Source organism: Drosophila ananassae, chromosome XL, assembly GCF_017639315.1.
Source record: "Drosophila ananassae strain 14024-0371.13 chromosome XL, ASM1763931v2, whole genome shotgun sequence".
Classification (NCBI taxonomy): Eukaryota; Metazoa; Arthropoda; class Insecta; order Diptera; family Drosophilidae; genus Drosophila; species Drosophila ananassae.
The window spans coordinates 5,038,712-5,063,110 of NC_057931.1; the positions used below are offsets into that span (position 1 = coordinate 5,038,712).

At 40.1% G+C, this 24,399-nt stretch overlaps 1 protein-coding gene across 5 annotated transcripts; it reads left to right on the plus strand.

Annotated features, from left to right (window-relative positions):
* The first annotated feature begins 5,813 nt into the window (after nucleotides 1–5,813).
* On the plus strand, nucleotides 5,814–24,147 carry LOC6504129 (mucin-19). 5 transcript variants are annotated; one of them, XM_044716761.1, is made up of 6 exons: nucleotides 5,814–5,860; nucleotides 15,358–15,592; nucleotides 20,266–21,815; nucleotides 21,878–22,027; nucleotides 22,401–23,096; nucleotides 23,172–24,147. In XM_044716761.1, the coding sequence occupies exons 2-6, from the start codon at nucleotides 15,579–15,581 to the stop codon at nucleotides 23,396–23,398; spliced, it is 2,637 nt and encodes an 878-aa protein (XP_044572696.1). In that variant the 5' UTR covers nucleotides 5,814–5,860; nucleotides 15,358–15,578; the 3' UTR covers nucleotides 23,399–24,147. The 5 variants fall into 5 exon arrangements, with proteins under 5 accessions (XP_044572696.1, XP_044572697.1, XP_044572695.1 ...); XM_044716762.1 differs by lacking the exon at nucleotides 5,814–5,860 and adding an exon at nucleotides 14,610–14,699; XM_044716760.1 differs by lacking the exon at nucleotides 5,814–5,860 and adding an exon at nucleotides 14,614–14,733.
* Nucleotides 24,148–24,399: the final 252 nt, after the last annotated feature.

Consider the following 24,399-nt stretch of genomic DNA (forward strand, 5'->3'; position numbering starts at 1 on the left):
TTATTCAATCTTGAAATGGCGTACCATTCTGTGATCGGGGAACTAATTACCTCCTTTCCTCATTCAAAATTTTCCTTAAATATGGTTTTTTAATTTTTCGATTTTTTCCCAAGGGATACCCCTATAAAATTCTGCGTTTTCACGGTATCCCCCATTTTGGCCCCTTCCGATGTGCATAACTTTGCCAATTCTTATTCAATCTTGAAATGGCGTACCATTCTGTGAGCAGGGAACTAATTACCTCATTTCCTCATTTAAAATATTCCTTAAATATGGTTTTTTAATTTTTCGATTTTTCCCAAGGGATACCCCTATAAAATTCTGCGTTTTCACGGTATCCCCCATTTTGGCCCCTTCCGATGTGCATATCTCTGCCAATTCTTATTCAATCTTGAAATGGCGTACCATTCTGTGATCAGGGAACTAATTACCTCCTTTGCTTATTCAAAATTTTCCTTAAATATGGTTTTTTAATTTTTCGATTTTTTCCCAAGGGATACCCCTATAAAATTCTGCGTTTTCACGGTATCCCCCATTTTGGCCCCTTCCGATGTGCATATCTCTGCCAATTCTTATTCAATCTTGAAATGGCGTACCATTCTGTGATCAGGGAACTAATTACCTCCTTTGCTTATTCAAAATTTTCCTTAAATATGGTTTTTTAATTTTTCGATTTTTTCCCAAGGGATACCCCTATAAAATTCTGCGTTTTCACGGTATCCCCCATTTTGGCCCCTTCCGATGTGCATATCTCTGCCAATTCTTATTCAATCTTGAAATGGCGTACCATTCTGTGAGCAGGGAACTAATTACCTCATTTCCTCATTTAAAATATTCCTTAAATATGGTTTTTTAATTTTTCGATTTTTCCCAAGGGATACCCCTATAAAATTCTGCGTTTTCACGGTATCCCCCATTTTGGCCCCTTCCGATGTGCATATCTCTGCCAATTCTTATTCAATCTTGAAATGGCGTACCATTCTGTGATCAGGGAACTAATTACCTCCTTTCCTTATTCAAAATTTTCCTTAAATATGGTTTTTTAATTTTTCGATTTTTTCCCAAGGGATACCCCTATAAAATTCTGCGTTTTCACGGTATCCCCCATTTTGGCCCCTTCCGATGTGCATAACTTTGCCAATTCTTATTCGATCTTGAAATGGCGTACCATTCTGTGATCAGGGAACTAATTACCTCCTTTGCTTATTCAAAATTTTCCTTAAATATGGTTTTTTAATTTTTCGATTTTTTCCCAAGGGATACCCCTATAAAATTCTGCGTTTTCACGGTATCCCCCATTTTGGCCCCTTCCGATGTGCATATCTCTGCCAATTCTTATTCAATCTTGAAATGGCGTACCATTCTGTGATCAGGGAACTAATTACCTCCTTTGCTTATTCAAAATTTTCCTTAAATATGGTTTTTTAATTTTTCGATTTTTTCCCAAGGGATACCCCTATAAAATTCTGCGTTTTCACGGTATCCCCCATTTTGGCCCCTTCCGATGTGCATATCTCTGCCAATTCTTATTCAATCTTGAAATGGCGTACCATTCTGTGATCAGGGAACTAATTACCTCCTTTGCTTATTCAAAATTTTCCTTAAATATGGTTTTTTAATTTTTCGATTTTTTCCCAAGGGATACCCCTATAAAATTCTGCGTTTTCACGGTATCCCCCATTTTGGCCCCTTCCGATGTGCATATCTCTGCCAATTCTTATTCAATCTTGAAATGGCGTACCATTCTGTGATCAGGGAACTAATTACCTCCTTTCCTTATTCAAAATTTTCCTTAAATATGGTTTTTTAATTTTTCGATTTTTTCCCAAGGGATACCCCTATAAAATTCTGCGTTTTCACGGTATCCCCCATTTTGGCCCCTTCCGATGTGCATAACTTTGCCAATTCTTATTCGATCTTGAAATGGTGTATCATTCTGTGATCAGGGAACAAAGTTCCGCAAATCCCTATTCACAACTTAGCTTTAATGTAAATGGAAAATTTTTGTTAATTTTTTCAAGGGTTACCCTATGAAGTTGTGAGGTTCATACCTTCATTAAAGCCCACAGCTTGTTAAGGGCCCAAAACATATTAACCGTTAACATAAAAGGCAATCTTTGCCCTTAAATATCTATTAAGCTTTATAGTTTACAATTTAAAAAACTGTTTAAAACCAAATTGCATACGTTAGTTTGTTTATTTACATTCACAGTTTTTTGTACATTTTTCTTGGCCCATTATGAGATGGCCATTAAAAAAATAGCCGTAGGGATGCTTTAATTAGCCAATCCAAAAAACCTATTTCGCCATTTAGAGCCAGAGGCTGGAACGCCACCTCTTAGGCCGCATTTCTCCACCTGATCAATCTTGGCCCTAACCCTAAGCAATATTGGTTTTGACAGCTGCTGTTGGCCAAGAAACGCACGCCGATAGGGACAAGTTAACAGGGCTGCGAAACTTTTGCATAAGATCATGATCATGTCCGATCGTTGGCCAGCAAACATGGCCAAAATCGATGGCCTTAACGAGCCGGAGAGGGTTAATTAATCGACACGGCCAGATGCGCCATCAATTGCTGTGTCTTGCCTTATCTAATCGGTCTCGGACTTGACCGTACGGGCCATCAAACTGTTTGGGCCTTTGAGCCTTCAGTTTTTAGACTCTGTCGATTACACACTCCAGATGTTGAATCTAATCTTCAGTGAACTTGGTCTAGTTCGATTGGGCTTTAATGATTTTTTTTTTAAATAATACCTCAAAGTGTTCTAGATTTTGTATTAAAGTAAGACTTAAACTATGTTTTTTGAGGGGAATTATTATATTAAATTAAATAGTTAAAATAGTAAATCTCTTATTAATTTCTTATTAATCATCTTAAAAGATAAATAAAGCTTTTCAAATATTCTCTCTAGTAAAAGCTAACTAAAATGGAAAGCATTAATAACATTTTTAATATCTAGTAATGTCTATTTCCTCAAAGTCTGTCTCTTGTGCTCTTAAAGTTAATAGTTTCTTGTAAATTTTCGAATGACACTTTTGCTTTTGCAGACTTTATTGACACTTTCCCTTTTTTCCATTTATTTTTTTTTTTTTTGACAACACCCAATTTCCCTTTGATTTTTTCCCCTTTTTCTGTCAAATCATAGTTTTTATGTGGGCGGTCGTTTGGTTTTTTATTTCTGGCCGAGATGTATGTCTTTGGCATATTTACTTGGCCGACAACACGGCGACATCTCTTCCGCCAAGGCGCCGCTATCTAATAGTTTTTGGCCCGGCTTTTAGCGTTAATAGCGAGTATTTCCCAGGGGCGGGGCCGGGGCCAGGGACAGCAGTATATTACCTGGAGAAAAGCAGCCAGGGCGTGCCCCAAATCAGGCTTAAAAAGCAATTACGCACTCTTCGCAGTTGTCGCCGATGTCGATGTCTGGATTGGAGTCTGGATTTCTGCGGCCAGGCCATATACTTCCTGCTCCGGGGCCTCACAAATCTACGTATTTCCCCACTCCCCGGCCTCTTATTTTTTTAAGGCTGTCATTAAAAAGATAGTTTTCTTTTCTGCCATAGTTTTCCTTCATTTTTACAGAGACTAGTTTTTTTTGTTTTTGGGTTTATTGCCTTCCTCGGGGGCCATGTATCTGGAACTTGCCAGATACATTTGTATCTTGTCAGCCCTACGGATACGAGTGTTAAGGCCCGCGATTTATGACACTGTCCTGGTTATAATTTAAAAGGCTCAGAAAAGACACGGAAAGAAGTCAGGTACTCTAGTAAAGAAAATGGTCTTAAAAATATATATTTTTTAAGGACTATAGCTTAATTTTTTGTTGTTTAAGTTAAGCTTGTATTAATATATTTATTATAGTTTCTTTCTGTGTATCTTTTTGGGCGAAAAAAAGTGCAAAATCAGCTTGATGAGAAGGAGTCCACAATCAAAGTAGGAAATCCATCGAATGCAAATCGAACGCAAATTGAAAATCAAACTGGAAATGGAAATCCAAGTCCAACTGGTATCCTGAGTCTCTGTGTGGCATAATCATTACACACACAGCCCCAGCATCCTTTTCGCAATCGAATAGTGCGAAATATTAATAAATAATTGTGGCAATATTAATGAACCAACGATGGCGAGCTGAAAACGATTAGAGACTCCAAGTGGGGCGAAATTTATGAAAGCTGACTCAATATTATTAATTATTTCTGGTTGGTTAGATAAAATCTTATAATTGATAACATGCGATTAAACAAATTCGAGATTACCGAAGAGTTATTAGAGACAGGTGTGATTTTGATTTTAAAGATTGCAATACTAATTAATACAAGAGTATTATATTACAAATCAATAATTTAAAAGATAGAGCAAAGCTTAAATATTATTTTTAAATTTAGCGCCATAAAAAATAGTTTTGATTAAGACTTAATTTTACAATTTAAACGTTTTCCAATACATTTTAAATTAGCTTTTATGATGTTAGCCAGAGCCTGAACCACTAGCTGGTTTTGAAACCAAGCTAGGCTTAAGTGGCGCCATCTGTTTGTGGTGGAAAGTTTTAGTACCAAGTTTGGTGAGTTGAATTTTTGTTTTAAAACTAATTGGCGGTTGTTTTTAAGTTAAAAAAAAAACGAAATCAATTTTTGTTATATACCCACTCGTTTTACAAATAAAAAGAGCCACAATTGAGGAAGTTTTTTTCAATTACCACTCGGATATGCAAAACTTGCCACAAAACCTGCTCCGAACTCTTTTGTCAGTTGTTGCAACATTTTGTGAGTTTCTGCCAACCGGCGACAGTTTTGTGGCGTTGACAAGTCCATTAACATTGCCATAGACATTGACGAGTGCGGCTCACTCGATCGATCTATCCAGTCATGAGTCATGCCGCCCGTGCCCCTGCCCCGCCCCCACTGGCAACTGGCCAAGCAACTTGGCCGAAAGGAAAAAAAATATCCAAATCGAATAAAACCGATTTCTGCATACCCTATTGGACTGAGGGAAGGGGGCGCTGGCCAAACACGAGATCCGCATTCGAAATCGGGTAATAAAATCCCAAGTAACGGCAAATGAACACACTCACACGCACACACAGATAGCCAGCAACATGCAACACATATGCGACAGTTGCCAACAGTTGCAACAATTACAACATCAGCCATTCTGGTCGCGACTCTCTGGCAGCAGTTGCCACTTTTTTGGTTTTTGGTTTTTAGTTTTCAGTTTTATTTTTTTTTTTTAATCCCCAGTCACAAGACTTTGCTGTTGCATGCCACTCGGCGGCGGCACCCACACATAGGCACTGTTACACCCAAAAAAAAAGGGGGGTATAGTGGCGGAGGAGGTTGAATAAAGACAGCGACTCCCCCATTCTCCATTCTCCATTTTCCATTCCAGCTGCAACTCTGCCCCATTCCATTCCAGTGGCTGCCCCTTCTGCCGCCCTCCTGCCACGCCTTCCTCCTAATACCCTAAGAAACTGTAAAGTTTTGGATTTATTTGATTTTTTTAACGTTTTTTTTGAAAAATTATAAATTGCAAAATTTGTATTCATATCCAAAGTTTTTTGACAAAACTTTCTCTTTCAAAAAATGGCTTTAATTTCGTTTTAAATTAGAAAACAAAACACAACACATTTTTAATAAAAAGTTATGTATTTTGAGCACATTTTTGTATTAAGTTATTTAACATTTTATTCAATTACTTATCTTTTAAATTATTTTATTTGAAAGGGTATCCTAACCATCGGCTTGAAACAATAGCCTGAGAGCCTTTTCTTTCTTGTTTTTCTTTTGTTGTTTGTTTTTTTGTTTTTGGCTTTTCTGCCGTGAGTTTTTCGAAATTCGAAACATTAACGGAAAGTCTGTGGAGGTAATTGGACGCGTTTAAGGCGGTGCGTGGCGGGTTCATGGGGCACGGGTGGCAAGGGGCCTGAAAGAGGGTGCCAGGATCGGAAGTCCTTATATCCTCTTAAACACTAAAAAGAATACATTTTTGTTTCAGTTTTTATTTATAATTTTTATTTTATTGTTTTTAACATATTTTTTAATTTTTTTTTTAAAAACAATGTGTAATATTTTGTGAACGGAAAGTGAAAACTTTGAAAAACATAGTGTGTTTTGTGCTTGTGTCTGAAATTCCATTAAATGGCTTTAAAATTCAGGTAAAAAGTTAAGATTCAACTAATAAATTCCCCCAAAAATCTAGTTTGGAGAATCTAATTTAATATCTACTTCAGAACTTTATTAATATTTTAGCAAACCAAAGTGTGAAGTAATTTAACGCCATCTATGACTGGGAAACTAGTTTTTGGATTTGATTTGTGAAATTGGTTAATATTTCCGAAAATATTCGATGAGTTCTTAGCCGGAAATGGAATTTGCATTTATTTTTTGTATTTAAACCAGTGATTCAGGTTTTCCTTGGCTATATACTATATATATATATTTATTATAATTTCTTTTCAAGATTTTTTGTCGATTGGAAAAAAAAAAATAGAAAACATTTGCGTGAAGAAATAAAACTCGAACCATTGTTCAATCGGCAGACGAATAATGAAAGTAGTTTGTAGTTTTCTGTTTGATGTTTGTTTGATGTTTCTCTGTTTGTTGATTTTTGATTACAATCAACAAGCAACTGCAACTGCAACAAGTTTTCTAAAATATCACATAAACAAGAGCCAGGCTAATTGGTGTCGGAAGGTAAATAAAAATCGAGTCGATAGGCTGAAGATGAGTGCTTTTGGCCGGCATTTGGCTGGCGCTTTTGGCCCGGCCCGGCCTGGTCCACTATTTAATCGATTCCGGCAATTCCAGCGATGGCATTTCGATTGGCCAAGCGATGATTTCTTCGGGGAACTGAACAAAAATCCAAATCAAGCCATAAACGTTACCGGGGGATGTTGGGAAATCTAAGTGATCGTAAATCGTGAATCGTAAACCGCTCTATGTTTTGTGTTCAGTTATCTTTTCACTTGTTATGCTGACTTTCGGATTATCCCTAATCGATGTCAATTTCAATTTTTGGCTTTTAGTTTTGGCCATCCACCAGCAGCCATCCGTCATCAGCCATCCGGCATCCACTATCCGCCACTCACCTATTACAGCTTTCATCGCAATTAGATGTGCCCGAAGACGAGCACTTTCTTTCCTCCAATCACTCTCTGCCTTTTCGGTTTTTGACTTTTTTCCGATCCATACCTCCGATCCATTCCGATCCGAAATAGTGCCCTTCATTTTGGGGCCTTACGTCAGAGCGATCGCATAATTAGTTATCAGTGTGCCCCGCATGCCAAATGCATAACTGGATCCACCAAGCCGATCCGATCCAGCGATCCACCGATCCACCGATCCCCTGATCTCTGATCACTTAAGCCCCCACACGCAGAGAAATCGGTGGTTAATGGGATAATTGCCATATATGGTATCATAGCTGTGGATTTATCTCGTTTTAATTAAGTAATTATTGTATCAATTATATCAGTTATAAGGTTGCGATCTCACGTACCATAATTATGCATTTTTTAGAGTAGTTTAGATAAGGAAATGATAATTTTATTTATTTATTTGCTTCTTATATAAAATTCTGTTTTAAAAGAGAATTATTATACTATTATTCTACTATATTTTTTATAAATATTTAAATAAATAGGTATATTTCTTTAAAGAGGAATATTTAAACCTTCCATCTAAATAGAAATATACTTCAATTTTTTAAGAAACAACTTTTGATATGCAAGCATTATAATTATTAGTTGTTTTTTATATTTATTATATATTTTTTCTCTTTTGATATTCATTGAAAACTGCCCTTTTTCTGCAAGTGTAGCCAGGCAAAACGAAACTGAAACCAAACCGGAACCACTCGAGACACTAAAATACTCTGAAGGCATGTGTAGGTGTTGACAAGTAGATCACGAACGCGAATTGGATTGTGAGTTTGATTTTGGCTTTGATTTCGAGTTCGAGTTTGATTTTGAATTCGCATCGTCTCGATGGCTCTTACTCACCGCCCAATCATTCTAGTACTAATTCTCCGGCAAAAGGTGAAAAAAATGAATAAAACCACTAAAGAAATACCGGATTCGATCTAGTTCAACTAGTTAGTTAGCATATATTGGGCTCTTGACTTAACCTTGACGGCTGCGGCTTTGGCTTCGGCTGCGGCTGCGGCCATTAAGCTTGGCCATAAAAAATAGTCCAACAGCGTTGTTGGCCATCTCGGCCACTTGCCAAAAAAAAAACCGAAAAAAATAACAAAAATTATTTAATGAAGTTGTCGGACAGAGGCTGAGGCGTTGTCACATTTGCCGGCCCATGATCGACAATCAATAATCAATAATCAGTCAGATCAATGATCGTCGTTTCTGTGGCAATAATGTCAGAGTGTTAAAATGCCAGCCAGCGTTCGAGTTTGAGTTTTAGTTCGAGAAAGGTGAGCCATCAAAAATGCAGCAAAATAGTAATAAATAAATAAATAAGGCTGTTCCGATGGGGGCCGGTAGGGAGCTGAAAAAATGTTGTTCACCTTTCAGTCGGGGTCTGTCTGTCACTTGCAGCTCATGTCGTTTATTCGTTTATTTTGTAGCTCTTTTATGTTCACCTGATGGCAGTCGACAAGGCACACATATGCTCAGAAAAATAGGTATACAAAAATATTAAAATAAAATATATAACAATTCTAGAAAAGAGAGATTCTTTAAGAAATGATTCCCTATTATTCCCATAAGACTCTTGCTTAATTATATTTATTTACACATTTTCTTAGTAATAATAATCTATACTATATATAACCTGGTTGACCTTTTCCTGGCAAACTTGACCTTTCGCCAACACTCTCCCCCTAATCCTTGACATTTCTCTATTGAGATCCCCTGGGGTGTGCTGCACACACACTTGTATGCAAATGCCAAATGGTTGTTCGTCTCGGTTGCTTCAGGTTTTGAGGCTTTGGCTGACCTCCCCCTCCCAGTCACCTCATCCTTCCATTTTGGCCGCCCCTTTCGCCGTTCGATCTTTGAATCGTTTTAATGCCAATTTATGTAACTTTCGGGCAGTCTCCCCCCCCTTTTTTTTTATCTTCGATTCGAGTTGATTTTTACTTTTTTTTAACATTTTTTTCCCCTCAATGTCTGCGTCGACGTCGTGACTCAATTTCAAGTTAAACAGTTTAAAATTAAACAAATTTTCGTAATAAAATAAGAGCCACCAAAAAAGTACACCAAAGTGGGTCAAAGATGATTACAAAAATAAAAATTAAGACTTAACAACTGCATATGAAAACACGATCATAACTTGGGCATTAATATGTGATTTGGAATTTTGTATTTTTTTGATATTCTGGTGATTTTCGATGCATAATTTCAATGGCAGACTGATTGATTAATGGACGGATGGGCGTACTCTCCGATGGAATGATTGAAGGTTGACACTTTAGTCAGAGTTTCAGAGCTTCAGATTAATTAACATAAACAAGCCTCTAATAATTACACAAGTATTTCAGATCTTCGAGTGAGGAAATCCCAAAAAAACCCACTGATTCTTCCGCCCACTCTCCGGCTATGATGATGATGGGGCTGCACTCGAGTCATCATCATTACTATGCATGTGAAAAACCAAACAGATACTTAACAAAAATCCACTTTTTTGAACCGGAAATCGCTGGAAGGTCAAATGCAAATAAAAAACTTCAAAACTAAAAAAAAAACGAGAAAGAGCAAAAACCGTTCAAAGTTCTCGATAAAAAAATATTTAATTGCAGCCTACGTGGAAGCCATTCGTAATACTCATCATAATAATAACATTTCAATCTTTATTGAAATGTCTCTGCGTGATCATGATTGAAGAAGGCGTTCTTCAAAAGGCCACCACTTATTGGAGTTTTTTTTTTTTTTTTTCGCCGGAGGGGTCCATTGAACCTGGCCCGGGACACTCCTCAGAACATGGCCGAGAAGCCAGAGCCAAAAAGGCATTAAAGATATTTTCATTATCCGCAGCATAAAAGTTATTGTTGTGGTTAAAAAAAATATAAAAAAAGGAAAAAAAATGGGTAATTTTCGTAGTGCCACTAAAGTACGTGTTCCGATTATGCGAGTGCCTCCCGGAGGAGGGGACAGTGGGCTGGAGATCGGTGGCAGAAGAAGGTGTTTATGGCTCCATGGCTCTACGGGTATTTCCTGATTGCTGTGCGAGAGGAGTCGCCTCTCCCTCTACCCCTGCCTCTGCCTCTGCCCCTGCCCCTGCCCCTGGCTGTCTCTTAAGTGCCCCTCCCCTGTGGCACACACAGCTCTTGCATAATAATTGACAGTTATAAATTTTACTTGGCTCCAACATGCGCGCCCAGTCTGAAAAAAAGCACCACTGACAAAACGGAGAAAAAAACGTCACTTGTAGTACACTGAGAGAAATAGCCGGAAATAGAAATGAGAGTCATAGGCATTTTTCTTTTTAAATAATGTTACTTAAAATAATAATTTAATTTAAATTAATATAATTTCTTTAATATTCAGTTGAAAAAATAAGAACTCAGCTCTTTCTTAAACATTACCGATAAAAAAGGAAGGACTAACTGGCTGTGATACTTATACCCGGTACTTTTGGAGTTTTAGAGGTCTTTTCTCTAAGGATATCTTATAAATAGTTTCATCTATAAATCCTTAAATGAAAGAACCTTTACATGGAAATTATAATCTATTCAAAAATAATTATAAAATTTTACAGAAAATAGTAACACTTTCTTAAGAACCTTTAAAATAAAAGATATAAGAAAATGATTGTGTTCTTTGGAACTTAATGTGGAAATAATCATAAAATTCATAGTATAGTACTTTCTTTATAAGTACTATATAGTACTATAATGGTTAAATCTTTAAAAACCGCTTTCTTTAAAATGAAAATCCCCAATTTCTTCAAGTGTAGCGACCGTGGATGATGAGGAGGCGGAGGAGTACTTAATTCTTTTGGCCCTCGTCCAGCTGCTGGACAGTTATCGAAGTCGCCCTCCGTCGAAGTTCACGTAACTTGGCCCGGAGAAAGAGACAGCCCCAAAGCCAAAGAAAGGGAGAGAGCTAGAGAAAGAGAGAGAGAGGGGGAGAAAGGCTAAGAAAGAGATGGGTATATAGCCGGGCCTACGTGGAAGTCTCATGTCTTCTGTATTTTTTCGGAGTGGCTGATCGGGGAACTGTTTTTTTTTGAGTTTTGAGATCTTGGTAACGCCAACGACTGCAGGCCGCATTAACATTCCAAGTTGGCCACTCCTGTTTGGCTTACATCTGTATGCAGATATGACTCACACACACTCTTACACACACACTCAGGCAACACTTGAAATGTTGAATAACAGTTGTTGTTTCTTTTTTTTTTGTCTTTGTTTTTATTACAATTTTATGAGTATTTTTTTTGTGTAAAATACATAAAAGTATCGGGTCGGGTACCCGAAAAGTGTTTCTTTTCTCCCCCCATCTGAAGAGTGGGTTCCTGCTTTTTTTTTTGTGGATTCCTTTGAAATGCGTCTCTTTATTTTTGGGCCCAAAACTGAATTGGCAAAAAGGCCGAAAGGCTTATGGCCCGGAGCGGTATTGTGATGTCATCGTATTTGGCTCGAACATCCGGCGACGGCGACAAAAAGCTACGGTTAATGCTCTTAAAGACTGTGATCTTGGGATTACACCATTAAATTCCATAATCAACGTCTCTTTTTATTTTTGCACTTGAAATATTGCAGTGTTTTTTCTCGAAATCGAAAGGCGATTAAAGTTGGAGTAGATTTTGTTGATTTTTTGATAGGATATTGCTTTTAATATAGTTGTTTTCAGGGAAATTATTTGGTTATTAAAAGATTTTATTGTTAACGAGAGTTACAGGCATACAGAGTTACAGTAAACCTCTTTTAGCTCCTTGAAAAAGTACCGGGTATCATATAGCCTTGAACCCACATTATTTCCTTTAGTTTCTGGCTTATGTAATTACCAAGCTGCCCACTCCCCGGCCTCAATCACGGCCATTGTAATTACCAACTGCAGTATTAACATCCAATCATTATATCCCCATCCCCATTCGCCAGTTCCTGTTGCCGTCCTTGGACCACGCCCCTCATTCAGCCCATTAGCACTCCCCAAACCCTGATATCTTGTGGCATATGACCTCGGGGCACTCCCCGCCATGATGCATCCTGTTTCCCCGCTGAAAAAAAAATCACTTTTAAAGACTTATTTTTCTTCTTGTCTCTGATTACGAATTGTTTTCATTTTTGCTTTATATTTTTGTAGTTTTTTTAATGTCCGTATCGTGGAATCGTGGCATCCATAGCAATGTGATGGGTAACTTGATCAACGTGACCTCGGACATACATAGCCTGAGTCATTTTATTCTCCTTGTTTTTAATTTTTTTTTATTTTCTTGGGATTTTTTCGACCAAAGACGATCACTTGGAAACTCAATCAGTTTATGCAGCTGCCTGCCAAGGCCAACACAGCACAAAAATAAGTGCACAAGTGCGAAAAAAAGGAGTCGAGTCGAGAAGGTATACTTAATGATATACAGGATCGCTTCCTGGTTCGCTGGCCTTCTCCGCTGGCCAGGTCTCTTGTTATTTGTTTGCTTGTCCCTGTTTTGGTTACCAATCGACAAATATTTGTCATATAATGCACAAAAAATAAATAAATATATATCTGCGAGAGGGAAGTCGTTCCAGTTTATCGATCAATGCTAATTAGAAAATCGATTGATCAATCATTGGCAAAAAAAATAAATAAAGGCGAAAATAGGGGAGGAGAGAGAGTAAGACTTATTTAGGCCATTAATTTCACAATTAAATTCCTTAGTTAATAGCCAATAATAATCATCATTTTTCATAAACTGCCCCCCGATAGGCTGCCAGCAATGCCTGGAATTTGTAAAATGCCTTTGCGATTATAGCCTCGCAAAAAGCTAAAAGCCAAAAAAAAGGTGTCAGTTGGACAGACGCAGGCCCCACCTTTTTGGCCAACTCCCCGATCACCCCCCTTCCCCCTATCTATTTCGACCTGTCTCTCAGCTGGAATTGCATAAATATAAATAAGCAAATGAGCAGCAGCAACGGTTAATCAATAAGCCCAAAAGATTGGATAATATTTGCCGGGCAGGGAGGCAGGGAGGCTGACTCTTTGGACGGATGGATGTTACCACTGAGATAAAAAAAAAAAAAACCAAAAATAAAAAAAACAAAACTAGAGGTACCAGCCAAGACTTGTCTTGCATATGTTGCGTGCCCTGCTAATTGCAGTCGAAGCGGTTAAAACGGCCAAGACGGTCCGAAGCGGCCAACGCGGCGTATGTGTAATGCGGTTAATCAACGATGAACGAACGGCCTTGAGACCAGCTGCCAACCAGTTTCAGCTTATGAAATCAACAGCACTAACTTGGCCCAAAGCTGGGGCTGGGGAGGGGCGGGCTGCTGCCAAGGGGGACAGCCATATAGAAAGAAACAGAGAGACAGCGAGCGAAAGAGAAAGGTAGAGAGCGAAGCATCCCAAAAAAATGCAAGTGAATGTTGCTACACAAGAAATTAAATAAATTGTTAAATGGAAACATTTTATCAATTTTTTTTCTATTTTTTATTCAAAATAAGTATTAATAAAATATATAAAGTGGTAGAAAAAATAATAGTTATTATTTAAATAAATTAAAGTGAAAAGAAAAGGTATAAAATGTAATTATTGGGATGTCTTCAAAACATTTATTTAAAGTTTACACTTATATTTGAGTCCTTTTATCTTTTAGATTATTTTTTAATTTAAAACTAATTTTATTTTAAGTTTTGAGCTTATGCAGCTTAGTAAAAATTATCGTTATTTAATCATTTAAAATATATATACATAGGTATATGTTACTATATCTTGTTGAGAAAAACTAGTCAAGCCGCCTTTCAGAGGCTTTACGCAAAAATGAATTTAATTTATTAAGCTACGATTTATTAAATTATGAAAATAAGAAATAGCTCTTTAAATTGTATAATTGTATAATTTTCTTAATTTGTATATTTTTGTTTTTTTTTATAATATTTTTTGACATTTTTCGTAGATTTTAAATGATATTAGTTATATATATTTTTTGAAGACATAAGTTTTTATTTTTTTTCTTATTTTTGTTTTTTTTTTTAAGTAGTTTCATTTTTTAGGGATTAGTATTTTTTAATTTATAAACTACTCTAAAAAATCTTCAAAAACTTATCACAACTTGGCTAAAAAACAATTTTTTTCTGCCTGTGACTTTTTCCTTTTCATTTTGATCTCCTTGGCCGAAACTAGTGCAGTTTTGGTTTTGGTTGCAGTTTAAGCCAAAACTTCCTAGTGGCCGACGCCATTGAAACGGCCACAACTACAGCAACAACTTGGCCAGAAGCAGGTGTGAATGATTTAGTGTTAACATGGCCGTAACCAAGCCAGAGCGGCGGCGCTCCTGTCGATCGGGCCAAGACGTCTATGGTTCTCTGCCAGCAACTACCTGACTCTTTCCCGCCACCGGGCCCAAAAGCCTGGCCTAAAGCCGAAGCTGCTGTGTGGCTTGCAGTCGCTGCCTCTGCCTCAGTCGCTGTCTCAGTTGCTGCCGCAGCCGGCGTCGGCAGAGTGGCAACGGCAACGGTTTTCGATGGTTGGAGCGTTCATCATTTTGCCATTTCACGTTCAGCTGGCAGCGAAATCGAAAGTGACTGCTCCCCACACACAAGAAGCCAAGTTAGCAAGTCACCAAGGAGGCCCCCCTTGTATTGTATTTTTCTCATAAAAAAATAAATATAAATTTTTTGAATCTGCCACAGATCCTGTGCTGGGTCTGTCAGTGTGTGTGTGTGTGTGTATCTGTGTGTTGGTCAGCTGATGTATAAAAAGAGAGCCACCAGCCCGAAAAGAAGTTAAAAGCAAGACTCAAGCTCAAGCCTAAAAAAGCCGCAAAGCGGTTGCCGAAAAAGTGCATTATTTTTTTTTTCAATTTTTTTATGTAAGTTTTTTTTTTAGCCAGCCATGGCCCAGACACACACTCGCACACACACACAATAGACACCCCTCTGTCCATAAAATTTAAATATTGTAGTATTTTTTTTTGCCACCCCCCCACCACCCACCGACAAAAAAAAAGTGTCCAACTCGTAAAATAAAAGTGAAAAGTGAAAGTGCAACTCAAAAATGACCAAAGTGAACACAATAACAAACAAAAGCAACAAAAATACAACAAACAAATGTGGCTAATAATAAAATATAAAAAAAAACATATCACAAAAGTGCATAACAATTAAACAATTTAGTTGAAAATCAATTTCTGCCATTCAAGATATATTTATTTTTATGCCAAGATATACAATTTTTTTAATGTTTTTGTTTTGTTTTCTCGTTGAAGCTGAAGCTGAAGCAGGCAACTTGACTTTCAAAAAGTGTCAATAAAATTTATGTAAAAAATTGCAAATAAACGAAAAGTTGATATAACCGACCAAAGCAACAACAACAAAATAACACACACCACACAACAACAACAAGGAGAGCAACTTTATTAAAAAAAAAATAAAAAACATAAGCCGCCAAAGGAGCAAAAAAATAAACTAAACACATATAACATAAAAAATGCTGCTCAAAATGTAAGTAAAAAATTATGAAAAAAACTTTAAAATAAATTTGCAATTATTATGTTTTTAAGAGGAAGGGAAAAACTTAAAAAATAAACAATGGCTCAAGGTCAAGATTAAAGATTTTTGGCGAAAAAATAGAGGCTCTTTAAGAGCTTATTAAAATTTATGACTCTGAACCTTGACAATTGTTTTGTTTTTTGATTTAAAAACCCCTTATATTTTTATCCTTTTTTTAAATTGAATTTTTCCCCAATAAAGAGCTTATATAACAAGCATATTACGTATACGCCGAGTGGTCTCGTTTTTGGCCTGCAGCTGTTAACCTTGGTCTTTGGCTTTTCAATCGCTTTCCAGAGCAGTCTCCGTTTCAGTCAATCACTGGGCCAATATCCATGTCCAACCGAGGCGTGCCAATGAGTGCCACCTTTACCCAAAATGGTTTTTTTTTTTTTGGCCCAAAAGGTCAAACCCACAGCGATCTCTCTTTTTGGAAAGGTCAACTGAGGAAACTGGCAACTGGCATGGTGGAGAGGTGGTGGAAGGTGGAAGTCAACAAACCTTTTGGCAACACACGACGCATCCACTTAACAATGCAAAACTTACTTTACATTTACATGGCTGCCTAATATTGTTGTTGTTGTTGTTGTTAGTTGTTGTGTTTGTTGTTGCCACAGCTTGATGCTTCACTGCCTCTTGAATACGTCAATGGCCGCCCGAACTCCCCATCACGTTGGAGTCGGCTTTGAAGTCGAAATTGAAGTTAGAGCCTCAATAAGCCACTCCAAAAAAAAATAATACTTTTTTCTCTCCCTTTTTTTTTGGCCAAAATGAATTGCCAAATTATAATACAAATTGCATGCCACACCCGCTAACTGCCAAAAAAAAAAAAAAAGAGCAAAAACTGAAAGAAACAAATTAACAGCAGCGCTTTGCCAAATTTAGCACTCCCTTTCCATGGGCCGGGAGTTGCAAAAAGTGCATCCACAAGATGCAGACACAAAGGAGAGATACAACCCGATCTGACCAAGACAATGGGCCAAAAAACGACGGGGGTGTGGATGGCGGGTATGGGTATGGGTATATTATTCAGTCAGTCAGTCAAACACGTCTAGAGTTACACACATGGGAGTAGCAATAAAATCGTACACTGGGGGAAAAGAGAGATGCCTTAAAGGGGGAATATGTGTCTAAAATAGTGATATACATATTTGTCTGATATAGTGTTTGACATATTTTTAAACATTTATTTAATATAAGGTACCTTTTAAAAATTATTTCAAAAAATATATAAATTAAAGAGACACTTTGTTTAAATTATTATTCTTTAAATTATAATATCCGGTACTTGGAGACACCTAAAAAAGGGGAAAAAATAATATATTACCTCCTCCAGTACCGGGTATAATATAATATTATATAAACAGATAGTCCTTGATCTTCTTTCCCAAAAGATAATACCTAGTACCCAAATAATTGAGTCCTAAAAAGAAAATAGTATCGGGTATCGCATAGCCTCAGAGTTTCTTGCCTTTTTTGCTTGTTTTTCAAAAGGAAGAAAGAAACTTCTAATAATAATACCCATTAATTATTAATTAATTAACCCTTTACTGCCAGTACCGGGTATCATATAGTCTCCACCATTAACCCTCTCTGACGGCCAGCAATTAGAGTAACAAAATCAGCAGTTTGTTAACTTGGTTAGAGTCATTTGGGCTGCAGAGCCATGAGAGCCGACCGTTAAATGCCTATTATTGGCAATGAATGTTCAAAAAGTGCAGAAGGTGTTTAATGGGTTTCCGAGTCAAGGCGATCGTGGTATCAGTTCGATTCTTGGAATTGGAATTCAATTCACACCGTGAGTTCTGTGAGTCAGACGCCGCAGATAATTGTCTATGAAATGTGTTGAGTAATCAATTAATATTGCTCCAAATTGAGCTAATCAAAGTCCCATCTGACATTCAACAGTCAACTGCAAAAATAAATAAAAGTCTGAGCCAAAAATTGTGAATGGAAATTGTGCTGAGCTGTGCGCGTTGTCATCTCAAGCATGACTTGGTAGCCCAAAGCCCTTGCAATTGCAACTTCAAGCTGCAACATAGGGGGCATACATGTGAGGGGCATGTGGCATTATAGCCACATTGCTATGGCAATTTGCACGACGATGTGGCCATAATTATAACTTTTCTTGAAGGCAAGACTCGCCGAGAGTCGCAGACTTATGGCCATTGTTGAGCGGTTGCCCGTTTTGGGTCTGTTGCAATTAAAATAAGTTGAAGTTGTCTACCTTTACAGTACACCAGCAGCAGCAGCAGCAACAGCAGCAACAAGGTGTTGCCTGGTTGTTGGTTGTTCGTTCGTTGTTGGTTGTTTTGTGGCAGTCCCCGAAACTTGTTCGACCGAACCGAGAAGAGAAGTGAACGCAACGCTACTCCAGCGACTTGCACATAATTCAAAATGTTAAAAGTTATCGTCAAGAGCGCTCTGTCCCCAATATGCACTGGGAGAAATATCTATTTTCTATAGGAATTTGGCATTTTGGATTTTTGGCTAAAGAAAAATCTGTAAGAATCTTACTTGAATTAATATTAAACATCTATAATTGAAACTTGCTGTATTAAATTATAAAATATTTCTAATAAATCATAATAGATATTTCTGAAAATAATATACTATTACTAATACTATTTCTATATGATTTTGTAACTTATTTTTCCATAGTAGTTTTTGAATAGTAATTCAAGTTCGATGCAATGTGCTTTTTATTCAAATAAAGTTGCAATATCATTGAAAATTCTATGCCACTTTCACTTTCAAAAAATAATTGCATAAAAATAAATGATTCATAAAAACCTTGATTTTTAATTTAAAAAAAGGAGAATTGTTTAGAGTAGAGATAAAAATATAAGGCTATTTTCTAGACAAGAAACTGTCTTAACTTCAAATCTTCATATTTCTTATAAACCTGACTTCAAAGCTCCTTAAAAAAATGTCCTAAAAAACTGAAATAATCATAAATAGGTATAATTTTTTTTGCACTGTATTAGGCCAAGTGTGGAAGGCAAGAAGAAGAAAAAACCGGAGACTATTGCCACTAACCTGGGAACTCCGATTTGGTTTGATCTGGTCTGGAATCGAAATGGGTTAACACCTTTTGTTCGGATAAACCGGTTGGTCGGTCACTAAATTTGCGATTCCTGGGCTTTAGTTTCCCGATCGATCGCATGGAACAGTATTATATTTTTTTCTTTCATATTTTTTTTATATTTTTTGTATAGAGTTTTACTTTTGCTTTTGCGGTTTGCCTTGAGCATAGCTTTCATTGCATTGCAATGCGGATTCGCAGAGCCCAATGAACTATTGGTGTTTAGCTATTTATTTTTTTCATTTTTGTTTTTATTTTTGTTTTTTTTTTTTGCCATTTTGCGAATATTGCCGTTACCGGCGGAGTTGCACGATCCATTCCGCCAGTGGTGGCTATACCATATAGACATGACCAAATCGCATGCGCAATCGACTTTGCGGAGCTAATGAAATTGTGAAAGGTTTTTCATGCCAGATTAGAGACGCCGCATCGACGGAGATGAGGCGGCCGAAATGCCTGAAAAGTGAGCAGCCACCGAAGCCGAAAGTCACTGGAATCGGTTTAATATATATATACAGATATATCTTTGTTTGAAGATGTGGTGGAAACACTGGAACCGGCTAGCCGTGATGGCTGATTAAGAGCACGCGCCGATCACGCCGCCTCGCCGGCTGGGCTTTCCATCAACCACACCCCTGAATACCCTATCGTTTTTTAAGTTTAGCGGCAGTTTATTTTAGTTAATGGCTTAGACTTTTAAATATGGTTCAAAAATAGATATATCTAAGAGAAATCTAAGAGATATAATAGGTCTTATGAGTCTATAAACTAGTTTCCATAAAAGTCAAAGTATTTAAAGGTTATGAGAGGTGTTTTTGTAGAAGAATCAAATCTGAAGTTTAGGTATTTAAAATATATCTTTCCCTAATCAAAATAAAATAATAAAATAGTATACAATAATAATATAAATTTATAAAATAAATAATTTTTAAAGGGCAGATTTTGTAGACAGAATCCCATAAATAAAATATTTAATATAAATAAAATATAAATAAAAATTTGAAACAAATTAAAAATCATTAAAGAAAGCATCAAACATTCTAGATGTAATATCTACTACATAGATGTTTATTATCCTTAAAAATACTCACTTTTATTGGCTATTAAATATTTTTGAAAAATACCTGAAGCCATTATTTAATAATATTTAATTTGAAAGCCATAATACCCCCTCTCAGAGTATTGAATGAAAACCCCAAACCCGATCTTTTTATTAAGTTTTCGGGGGGCTGGGGATTAATTGGGTTAGACTTGGCTGAATGCGCCGAGATGGAGCTCAGGATAAAGCCGGCCTTCCCAGCCGCCCAGCCTATTTAAGCCGGGCTAAGACGTAAATGGGCTTATAAGAGAGATGTTGTTAATCACAATCGCTTTCCTACCAAATGGCAGACTAAATAAGCTCTTTAAGAAATGAAATTAAAAAGAAATTATGTTGCGGGGAGTTAGGATTAAACCATGTGGTTTTAAAAATATAATTTAGAGATAAAAAATCCTTTTATTTTTTAAACTTGCTAACAAGATTACTGTCTTATTTTTGCAGTTGCCTTTTGGCCTTCTTGGCCACCCAAACGACGGCGGAATCGGCAGATCCCCTGGCCACTTCCGCCAGCGAGAGCCAGGTGAAGCTGGCCGTGGAGAACCCCGGCGCCCCAGCCATTCCCTTCGAGACCTCCCACAAGAACCCGGATGCAGCGGACGACCGCGAGGAGGGCTTCCACACGGCCCACCGGATTAGCATACGGGCCACGGACCCGGCCGACTACTCGATGAACCTCCTGCCCACCAAGGAGCGCCCCGAACTGAACCCGGTGCTCAGTGCCCTGATCAACGAGGACGTGATGAAGAGCATCGAGGCCAAGCGGGCCATCGAGGAGGAGGAGCTGGCGGAGGTGCGCCGCGAAGTGGAGGCGGCTGCCCAGGCTGAGCTGGCCCAGAAGCGGGCCGTCACCGATGCGCCCATTCCCCAGCTGACGACCCTGCCGACGGCGGCCAAGAAGATCGACAGCCTGGACGACGACGTGGTGGTGGATCCGCACGAGGAGTTCGTCAACCAGAACTTCGCCCTCGAGGGAGCCGGCAGCGAGAACAACAAGAAGTCCCGCATCGAGATCAAGAAAGGACCCAACGGCCAGGACTACGAGTACGAGTACGTCTATTACTACGAGGAGGACGACGAGCCGGCCAAGGCCGAGGCAGCTCCCGCCGAACCCGAGCCGGAGACCCGCGGCAAGACCCGCTACACGAACATCGAGCGCAGCACCACGGCCACGCCCAGCGAGAACAGCCTCCAGAGCGGCAAGGCCAAGGGTCGCTCCTCAGAGACGGCCGAGGACATCGAAGCCGAGCGCCTGCCCATGATCACCCGCTTCCCCAGCCGCGGCAAGAACGTGGACGTGCCTCCCACCCCGGCCCTGGACTCCCTGGAGAACGCCGCCGAGCGCAAGAAGATCAGTGTGAAGCGCCCCAGCCTGGAGCTGGTGGACAGCGAGACCTTCAACACGGACGAGAAGCAGCCCAAGGGATCCCGCAACGCCGACAACGAGCTGAAGCCAGTGATTGCCATCGAGAAGGAGCAAGCGGCGGCAGCGGCGGCGGCCGAGGCTGCCCGTAAGAAGGAGAAGGATCAGGAGAAGCCGGCAGAGATCCCCGCTGCCGTGGAGGAGGAGGCCGAGCAGACCACGCCCTCCATGGAGAAGGCCGCTCTCGATCTGTACGCCATCCTGACCAACGAGAACCTCAACAACGAGGAGACCACCGCCATCGCCGACGTGGACGGAGTCACCACTCTGTCCCCCGACACCGCCAGCACCGACGAAGACGAGAACCTCACCACTCTGATCGACGAGATCTCCTCCAGCAGCACCACTACCACCACGACCACTACCACCACCACCACAACCACCACGGAGGCGCCAACCACCACCACCACGACCACAACCACAGCGGCTCCCTCTCTGTTCGGAGGTCGCAGGGCCGGAATCAATGGTCTGGCGGGACGCAACCGCTTCAAGCTCAGGGAGGGAGGAGCCGGCAGCACCACCACCAGCACCACCGAGGCACCAGCCAGTGAACCCACCAAGACAGGAAGAAGTAAGCTTACTTTTTTTTTCTTATTAAAAGTATAAAATATTAAATTGTTTTTTGATTTGCAGACCGCTTCTCTCGTCCATCCATCGGAGGACGCTCTCGTCTGGGCGCCCGCACCACCGCCAGTCCCGATGCCGCTCCAGCTGCCGCCGAGGAGGAGGTGGTGGCCCCCAAGGAAGTGAAGCCAGTCAGCTCAGGATTTGCTCGTGGCAGACGTAAGTATTCAGGGCTATCTTTTTGGAAATTAGTATATAATTTTTAATGAAATTTTAAGAGAAAAGTTCAAAGTCAACTTGTATTTCCCAATTTGGACCTTCAAACTAAGCCTTTAAATTCCCTAAAAATTAAATCACTCACTTTTAAGACTACAAAATATGCCTTTTGAATAATTAATGCAGATTTGATAAGCTGTCTATCTTTTTTATTGAAAACTAATCTAAATTGTGGACCAGACTTGAAAGACTCAGTGGGTCAAGGTCGAAGTATTTAGCATTTAAATTTGTTAGTTAATTTTTTGGCTCTTGAAAGTGGAAAGTCAAATGAAAGATAAAAACTAAATTAACATTTAATTTCAATATTTATTTTTAGCCCGTAACCGCTTCAACCTGCGCGGCTCCACCACCACCAGCACCACCGAGCGTCCCAGCGAAGAGGGCGCCCAAGCCGCCGAGGGCGAGGACTCCGCCGCCGGCGCCGCTCCCTCCACCACAGCCCGCAGCACTCTGCGCGGCCGTCCCGGACTGGCCCTGCGCGGACGCAGCCGCACCACCACCACCAAGGCGCCAGCAGGCGAGGGAGCCGAGGAGGGCAGCCCTGCCGCCGCCTCCGGCAACTCAGAGGAGGGCAAGTCCGCCCCCGCTGCCGCAGAGCCCGCGCGCCCGTCCCGCTTCAACCTGCACCGCGCCGGCGGCAACAGGCTGCTGCCACGCGGCAAGCTGGGACGCGCCGGTGTGAGCACTGAGGCGCCCAAGGAGGCGGCCACCCCGGAGGACTCCGCCGCCGACAGCACCAGCCACCACAACGACGTCAAGGAGGAGGAGGGCGGCGAGTCCGGCGACAAGGCCGCCGCCGAGGGCGCGGAAGGAGCTGCTGCCGCCCCAGCTGGCCCCGTCTCCGGCCTGAACCGCCTGAAGACCCGGCCACGCCTCAACGCCCTGCACAAGACTGATGCGGCCAAGCCGAAGGCGGCAGCCGCAGCCCCCGCCCCCGCCCCGGCGCCCAGGAAGATCAATCCACTGCTGGCCAAGCGACGCCTGCACCTGGCCGGTGCCACCTCGACGACAGGTACGGATGGGGATGAGCTCCTGCCTTCCAGTTAGTCATTTTATTTATATTTTTTTCTATTTTTTCAAAAAACAGAAGCTCCCTCCGAGGAGGAGCACTCCGGAAGCGACAACTCCGGGGAGCAGCCCGCCAAGGAAGAGGCGGGCGGCAGCGAGGAATCCGCCGCCGGAGAGGGAGCCGGAAAGCAGGAGCAGGACACCACGGAGACGGCGGAGAGCACCACCAAGCAGCAGGCCCGCGGCCTGGGACTTCTCGGCCAGCGCCGTCGCCTGCCGCTCAGGAAGCCCGGCACCATCCTGTAAAGCGGACACAGATCGTGTCCTGCCTGCCACGCCCCACTCACACACACACACAAACACACTCACCGCCATCCGCCCCAAACAGAATCCTGAACAGAATACTCCTCACGATTCGCTGCGGCAGCAAAACTCCTAATATATAATTTCTCTCTGGATGGCCACCAACACAAGCGATAATGTTTTGATATAAATGACGTATGTCCTTAAGTTTCCTCCCTTCCTTCTCCTTCTCCGCCGAGCTCCGACCTCTGACTTCCGACCTCCAACCGCCACAGCCGTTAGCTTTTTAACACATAACACTAATTAAAATAGCTGTTAGTGCGGATATACACTATATACCCTAACATATATATGTAAGCTATCCCCCCGCCAGCCAGGAGATATTAAGAAAGTCACCAAAATAGGAAACTCAAACTGAAACTGAAACGGAAGCGGAAACGGAACGGAAGCGGATATGGAGCGGAGGAGATCCAAGCCACTCGTAGATCACTAAGCACTTAAGACCCAGCTATATATATACTCTATATCATCATGTATATCCTGGGACATCCCTCGATATATGTGTGTATCCTTGCCTCTATATACCTGTTCCCCCGATTTCTGAATGGCGCTTCGAAGCGCTACCGTGTATAGCAGATACATTTATTATTATATTTTTTTTCTGAGATACAATTATAAACAACAAACACAAAAACGACAAAAAAATATAAAACAAAAAACGACTTTTAATTATACATATTGAATAAAAACGAAAAGATTAAAAATTAAATACCATCTTCTGAGTTGAATTTCTTTTAAAAATAGCCAAAAAGTATGCTATAAAAATGTGAGTACGAATTCTAAGAGATATCTTTTAGGTTGCTGGTAGGAAGTATCTTAAAACTACTGTACCAATTTTTATCTAAAGTATGTTATTCTTTAGAATCTCTTAGCCCCAACCTTGAATCAAATTGTGTTTGTTTTCTTCCAACTATTTATGTAACTTTTCCCAAACTGGCCAAACA

Coding starts and splice junctions, on each gene's coding strand:
- LOC6504129 (XM_044716761.1), top strand. Junction 22,028..22,400: donor AGGATTTGCTCGTGGCAGAC/GTAAGTATTCAG, acceptor ATTTATTTTTAG/CCCGTAACCGCTTCAACCTG. Junction 23,097..23,171: donor CGGTGCCACCTCGACGACAG/GTACGGATGGGG, acceptor TTCAAAAAACAG/AAGCTCCCTCCGAGGAGGAG.